Source organism: Drosophila willistoni, chromosome 3R (assembly GCF_018902025.1).
Source record: "Drosophila willistoni isolate 14030-0811.24 chromosome 3R, UCI_dwil_1.1, whole genome shotgun sequence".
Classification (NCBI taxonomy): Eukaryota; Metazoa; Arthropoda; class Insecta; order Diptera; family Drosophilidae; genus Drosophila; species Drosophila willistoni.
The window spans coordinates 23,412,313-23,419,680 of NC_061086.1; the positions used below are offsets into that span (position 1 = coordinate 23,412,313).

The window sequence follows — 7,368 nt, forward strand, 5'->3', positions numbered from 1 at the left end:
TGCTATTTATAGGCAACGCGTCCGAATGAGATTCGGTACCTGTTTGTGAAGGGAATGGAAACTGATCCCTGTTCTTAACAAATCCCTACTTACCCTAAGGCAGAGTAATGTCTTTTGTATTATGATCATTGTCTTTTTGGTCGCTTTCTTTCAAAATTAAAGATATGGGTACGATCATTTTGGGTTTTAACAATATGAAAAGTATGTACATGTGTATGTGTATGTACATGTGTTGAGTCGGCTTAGTGAATTTGAGATGCCCTAGTCTATATTATCTTCAATGAGTTAAATGTTTTAAATACTTTTCTATCTAAAAATTTACACTTTATACGATAGAATCCATTTTCTAGTTTGAGCGTTGATTCCATAAAATTTGGTTCATTTAACAAATATTATTCTTAAGTAAAAAATGAAGTTATTGGCAAGATCTCCATCTGCTAAGCCATCAAGATTCTGTAAGATATCGAGATAATCTAAAACAAATATTAATGTTTCATAATTAAAACATTATCCAAAATTGTATTTTGATAAACTATTTGAAAATTTACTTTATTAATTCAATCGCTTTCAGTCTCATCAAACATTTGGAATAACAAACTAAATAAAACAAGATTTTTAAAGATGATTACTGATATTGCTTTACACTTCAGATACAAATAAAAAAGGGTTAGTTAATTTATTTCACTAAACTCACATTCCTTTGTTAATCTATTCTCTATTATCCTAATCGAAGTATCGTGGTTTTCATAAATATATAATTCTATTTATACAAATATTATGTTCTGATGCCAATGAACTCAAAAATTAGATTATAAATATACAGAATTATTTTTGAGCTGCCTTAGGTACATACATTTGTACATATGTAAATATATTTAATCAATTAATTATTACTAGCTGAAACAGCTGGGCATATGTACTTTTAATGATCGGTTTCATTTTGAACCTAATTCATTTCATAAATAGAAAGAAAAATCATATTAATTTAATGTCGCCATCGTTAAGCACCAAAGTCTGGCTTAAAAAGATTTGAAAATTTTCCATTGCATCAGCAGGTAGTTAAATTCTAAACGAACACTCTTAATGCGTTTTTTATTTCAGAGTTCATTTTATTATTGTATTTGCTTCTACACGTATGTTTGTTTGTATCTCGACAGTTCTTAAAAATCCCATGTGTTTCCATTACAGGTAAGGAAACGTGAGAGCGCAGCTGTCTGCAGGGTCAGATTCTGTTCAGTTATCAGCAGGTGAGATATTAGACCTGCTTGTGGCCCCAAGGAAAGAGAATAAGTCGGAGATGGTGGATAAACAATTCAATGCCTTACTCTAATAATAATAAAGTATATACCTTATATACAGTTCTAGATTTTTATATACAGGTTTTAAAAGTAATGTTCCTTGTCATCATCATTATTGAAATGTGAAGAGAAAAAGTTTTTTCTATACCAATTTGATTGCTAGTTAATTGGCAAAGTTTGAAGGTCTAATCACAGACGGGACGGCCTACATAATTACTCAATTAAAAGGGTTGAGAGTGATACTTCAATTACTGGTCAAGTTCCAAAGTCCATAAAAGAATGATTCGAGTTTTGGTAGCATTTCAGTGTCACCATGACCAAGGCCGAGCGTATAGATAAACCTTTTATGGACCTTGTGCGTGGTTATTTTCGCCATTATTGTGAAAAGTCAACTATTCATTGTGTACGCTATCTCTACGACTCTCAGCTACACAATGTGGAAAGGTCTTGGAACGAATTTCATCTGTCTGAGAGGATACTAATCGATCTTTCTATTTTAACTCCATACAGACTAATCTGGTGTATCCTGCTTATTGTCAGTGTGATCATTTGTTGGTTTTTCTATTTGCTGCTATCAGAGCGTTATGTGGCACAGAAACTTCAAACTGTCGTTGAGGATCCTCAGTATCCTGTTTTCATTGTACAATTCCCAGCTGTGGGCATTTGTACCGACAATCGCATCAATTGGAGCAAGTTGGAGGCAGCAAAGGCAAAATTTTTGCCCGTAAATGCCAGTGGGGAACTAGTGGAAGCCTTCACTAAACTTGTAATGAGAATGGAAACTCTGCGTTTTGGCAATTATCTACAGACACTTGTCCAGTTGGAGGACGATAATCTGGAGGTTATGGATTTCGTAAATATCACTGATTTGGCTCTGTTTCTGACACTTCGTTGCGAAGATCTTTTAGTGACTGGAACATGTAAGTGGCGTCACTCTACGTTCAATTGCTGTGAATACTTTGTGCTGGAGAAAACGGAATATGGTTATTGCTTGGTATTCAACTCGGAACTCTCACCGAGATCCAAGGAGATTAAAAATCTACAAGGAAGTGGCTTCTATCCAAGACATAACTCCAAGGCTGGTCAAGGTAGTGGGCTTAATTTTGACTTGGTATTACATGAGCGTTTTAGGCGTGAACATTCATTGACTACCGACAATGTTTATGTAGGTTAAATAGATATTTGCAAAGAATTATGTACTCATATAGAGATATGTATCTATAGATTATGATCAAGAAACCAAATCAAATGACCAATGTGGTGTACTCCATGACCCCCAATACCGAGACATATGTGACAGTTCGTCCTGAAATAACCTGGACGGATGAATCAACTCGAAGCATGCCACCAGAGAGGCGGAATTGCCTGTTTCCCGATGAACAAATTGGCTTTGGCACTAGTGATGCAGTGACCCGCTTTAGCAAGAACTTTCTTTTAACCAATTGTTTGAATCAGTGTCATGAATCGTATCTGGTAAGGCTCTGCAATTGTTCGTTGCCCATTTTCTTTCTTAACAATACAAGGGGTAAGTTAATTTAATCCAACTAACTCTATTAGTATGCACTTAAGCCATTTTTTATTCCACAGTTAATGAATGCAATGCGGTTAGCCTTCGTTGTATTGCCCGACACAATGGTGCGAATGGCAGCAAAAAAAGGAGTCTGACATTTACCTAATATAAGCATTTATTTTCCACAGATATTTTCAGTTACGATAAGAGGCTGGAGGAAGATGCCTATTTCAGTGCCACTAAACCTGGTATGACTTGCTATTGCCTAGTCAGTTGCAATCTACTTGAATATTATACGGCCACAACCACATTGCCCCTCACCGCCCGTCGATTGTGGGTTATCCTTGATTTTTGTTTTCATCACTTTAATTGCGTTTTCGATTTGCATTTTAGACCCAACATAACGCAGCAGAAAGTGTTCAAGGTAGATGTTCATTATCAGGTTGAAATGACTCTTCTATATCGAACTAGTCTGGAGTTTTCCAGTTTAGATTTGATTGGTAAGCAATATGTGGAATTTATTTCTCTTGAGGCTACCAGTTAACAAGTAAATTTTTAGCCAATTTGGGTGGCATATTTGGACTTTGTTTGGGTGCCTCAATGGTCAGCGCTGTGGAGTTGCTTTATTATCTAACAGTGGGATTTGCTCTCCATTTGTATGATCATGCATATTTTGGTATATTGTGGCAGCGAATGAAACTCAAATGGAAACGATCAGTGCAATATTTCTATAATGGTGTGGGTCACTTGGGCGAGCATCATCAGGAGGAGACTACACCAAAGATGCGGCATCCTTTTCATAATAAAACTCAAGTATGGTAAAGATGAAAGATTACTTTTTTTGGTGTCTGCAGCAGCTAAAGTTATCTAAAAACCGATTGAGACCACCAAGTGCAGAGCAACCCATAATCAGACCAGCTATTCCTCCATAGGAAACTGAAAATATATATATATTTTGCACATTTAGAATGAAATTTGTATGAAATATTTCAGATAACGTACCCAATAGATCAATGCTGGTAAAGTAGAGCACTGAACGATAGGAGAATAATGTCTCCTCCTGAAAATAAACATCCAATTCGATATAGCTGTCATTATTTTTTACGGTATTCCATCTTTCGGTATATGATGACGTGCGATACTGAACGTGGTCGCAATTGGGAAAGCATTCGCAATCGAATGTGGTAAAAACATTATCAGAAGACTCTTCGATTATATTAGTTATGGCAAAAAGCGAACCTAAAATTATAAAGAATTATTTAAATATTGTCAAAATTGAACAAACATCTTCCTATTGCCACTTACGCCTGTTGTGGTAAATGCATTTGAGATCCTGTACACCACATCTACGATAATTTCCACGAGTCTGTGCCAAGAAATCTTCTTCAAGTTCTGCTTTTGCTGGCACTGGCATATCAACGGTGCAATTGCAAATTCTCGCTAAATAATTCAGATGACAATTGGATAAGCACTCGGAACGTGACTGGCCAATTATGCCCAATTCCGACTAAGTTAGGTTATTGAAAAAAAAAGATTAGTATTAGCCAAAATATTCTCCTAGTACATACCGTAAAGAAGCATCGTCGCATACTGACAGGACGCACTTTGATATCTACATCGGCTGTAAATCGTACTGGCTTAACAGGTACCACAATGCGATAATCACTTGAGTAGATGACATTATTACCCAAAAACTGATTGGGTTCGTGTAAAATGATCTGCTAGAAAAAATAATGAATTTAGTCGAGGCTAATTATAAGTGCTCTGAACTTACGCCCACACCGGTTACGGTCATATCCCTCAAATGGCGATTTAATTTTACATTTAGTCCACTATATGAACCCGAATCTGCCACAGACCACGGCCAGGTGGGGTCCGGATTGACGGAGCGTATTGAATTGAAAGCATAACATGAACCATCAGCAGGACCCAAAAGTTTGAAAATACTACAGCAATCGACTTTCTGATGTCGCCATTGACACTCTATAAACAAATCCTTGCAAGTGTAATTGAATAATGTGATTATATCAGACAACTTAAAGTTGCCATATTCATTGGCATTCTCAAAGTCCTCGTCACTAAAACGAGTTGGAGTTTGCCATAAAACTTCCTGAGCCATGTTGTAGGCCATGGCCAAAGGTTGATCGGCAATTGCATTGACATTCAAAGCCTTTGAGGGACAAATGGTTACAGAGGGAAAACTTATATCGGAGACATGGGCATCTGTGCATTCTATGCAGGTTTCCACCCAATAAGCAAAGAAACGTTCCGAAGATAATACCCATATATAAACTGTAATTGCTAGAGCAAATACCTTAAGAGGCATACGGCTATATCTGTGTAGGTAATAAATTAATTAACTACATTATTAACTATGGATGGTAGTTCTACTCACCTCCTTAGGCATTGGCAAGTATGCTCCCCAATTTCATTTGGCGTAAAATCCAACGAGTTCATCATTACGCTATTTTCAATAGACTGTTGGCAATTGGCTTACGATTCGATTTATTAATGAGTGCAATATTCATATATCTATGCTAGTCGTTACTATCTACCGATAGCCGCAAAACATAATTACTCAATTACAACGATTGAGCTCATCAATTAATGGCAAAACTCATTACTTCTAACTGATAGTAACATTTTCGGATAATGAATGAAAATGGAAGTAAAATTATATGCTTGTCATCCATCTAGTAAAACAACATGGAAATAGAGATTACAGATTTTATTTACTTTCACAACTAGATTATTTTTTATTATGCAACCTGCAACAGGTAAAACGATCTAGAAAGGCATTGAGGCCACCAAGTACAGAGATGCCCATAATTAGACCAGCTATGCCGCCAAAGGAAACTGCAATATCATAAGAGTAATAGCTTTTAAAAACATAATTCAAGGCCCCACAACTTACCTGTCAAATCCAGAAGGGTGAAACGTAACATGGAACGGTAGGAGAACAAGGTCTCCTCTTGAAAATATATATCCAGCTCAATGTAATCACTGGTCTTTTCCATAGTACTTAGCTTTTCTGTATAGGTTGATGTATGATATTGAATGTGATCACAGTTGGGAAAACATCCACAGTCCATGGTGGAGAATACATTATCATTAGATTCCTCAATGATGTTGCTCAAAGAAAACAAAGAGACTTTAATAGAAAACCATTTTTAATTGAGAAAAATCAAGTGGTTTTTGATAAGATGTACCTCTGTATTTCTGGACGCAAGCTAAATCCTTGCGGCCACATATTTGTCGCTCCTTAATGTCATTAACTTCATATTCTCCATGCCATGATATTGCCGTAGAGCAATTGCACATTTTGTATATATAGTCTACATGACAATCTAGAATGCAACGTGAACGTGATTTGCCAATCAATCCTAGTTCTGACTATACTAGAGGAAAGATCAATATGAAATTCTATATATTAAGTATTTATGTAAATTACCGTAAAGTAGCAGCGACGCATTTGTACGGGACGTGCTCTCACATCCGTTTCGGCAGTGAAGCGCAAAGGTTCGACAGGAATCACAATGCGGTCCTCGGAGGAGTAGATGACACTAGTTCCCAAATATTGATCGGACTCATGAACAATGGCCTAACGTAACAGTTAGAAACAGAAATTGAAAGCTTTTGCTTCGAATTATCTATTAATATATATACTTACTCCGATACTTTCAACTTTTTTTGTTTTTAGCATCCGATTCAATTTAACATTAAGGCCACTATTGGATCCTGATCCTGCCACAGACCAGGGCCAGGTTGGATTCGGATTCATAGCTACAACCGAATTGAATGCCAGACAAGTTCCCTCAACAGTTGACATGTAACTAAAAATGCTACAACAATCCACCGGCTGACGTCGCCACTGGCACTCTATGAAAAGATCCTTGCAGGTGTAATTTACAAATCCAAGAATATTTCCAAAAATAATGTTTTTATAAATGGGATAACGCTCAATGTCCTTCGGCGAAGGACTTTCGAATCCACTTTCGTAAGTAGTAGTCTCGTAGGTTAAAGATGTCAAATTAAGGCCAGTCATTTTCAATGGACAAATTGTTATGGCCGGAAATGGAATTTCCGATACGTGTACATCGGTGCGTTCTATGGTAGTTTGTACCCAATAGGCAAAATAGCGTTCCGAGGATAAAATACATATATAGACAGTAGCCACGATAGCCAAAAGTTTCAGTGGAGTTCGTCCATATCTGTGTGTGTGTGTTGTTTCACTTTAGATTCTCAGAAACATTTGTTTGCATTTCTAACTAATTCACCTTCTAATGCAAAAGCATTTATGTTCCTGTTCCTTGGACTCTTCTCCATCTGAATCGTCATTGTTTTTCCGGGGCAAAGTAGAGACCTTATCACTTGGACTCATTGTGATCAACTGTTGAATAGGGCAACCCGGCAATCACACTACATAATGCTAATCAATGAATATTGGCTGGCTTATCGGAAACATACATAATTACTCAATTATTTATATATACATAGCATATCCAAATATCGAAATACAATCAGCCAAATCAAAAAGAAATTCAATTCTTCATAAACCCT

At 36.6% G+C, this 7,368-nt stretch overlaps 1 protein-coding gene across 3 annotated transcripts; it reads left to right on the forward strand.

The window, feature by feature from the left end:
- The first annotated feature begins 1,180 nt into the window (after nucleotides 1-1,180).
- LOC6647920 (pickpocket protein 19) lies at nucleotides 1,181-3,897 on the forward strand. Of its 3 annotated transcripts, none has more exons than XM_047013588.1 (7): nucleotides 1,181-1,247; nucleotides 1,360-2,463; nucleotides 2,523-2,823; nucleotides 2,886-2,933; nucleotides 2,997-3,141; nucleotides 3,202-3,308; nucleotides 3,368-3,897. In XM_047013588.1, exons 2-7 carry the CDS (start codon nucleotides 1,612-1,614, stop codon nucleotides 3,628-3,630), a joined length of 1,716 nt encoding a protein of 571 aa, XP_046869544.1. In that variant the 5' UTR covers nucleotides 1,181-1,247; nucleotides 1,360-1,611; the 3' UTR covers nucleotides 3,631-3,897. The 3 variants fall into 3 exon arrangements, with proteins under 3 accessions (XP_046869544.1, XP_023034449.1, XP_002070168.2); XM_002070132.4 differs by having other exon boundaries at nucleotides 1,183-1,742; nucleotides 1,809-2,463; XM_023178681.2 differs by having other exon boundaries at nucleotides 1,182-2,463.
- The last annotated feature ends 3,471 nt before the right edge of the window (nucleotides 3,898-7,368 follow it).

What these genes read in the sequence shown, in the direction of transcription:
- LOC6647920 (XM_047013588.1), top strand. Translation starts at nt 1,612, where the DNA reads ATGACCAAGGCCGAGCGTATAGATAAACCTTTTATGGACCTTGTGCGT. An exon ending in CCCCTCACCGCCCGTCGATT is followed by an intron (nt 3,142 to 3,201) that starts GTGGGTTATCCT and finishes TTTGCATTTTAG; the next exon opens with ACCCAACATAACGCAGCAGA. An exon ending in TTCCAGTTTAGATTTGATTG is followed by an intron (nt 3,309 to 3,367) that starts GTAAGCAATATG and finishes GTAAATTTTTAG; the next exon opens with CCAATTTGGGTGGCATATTT.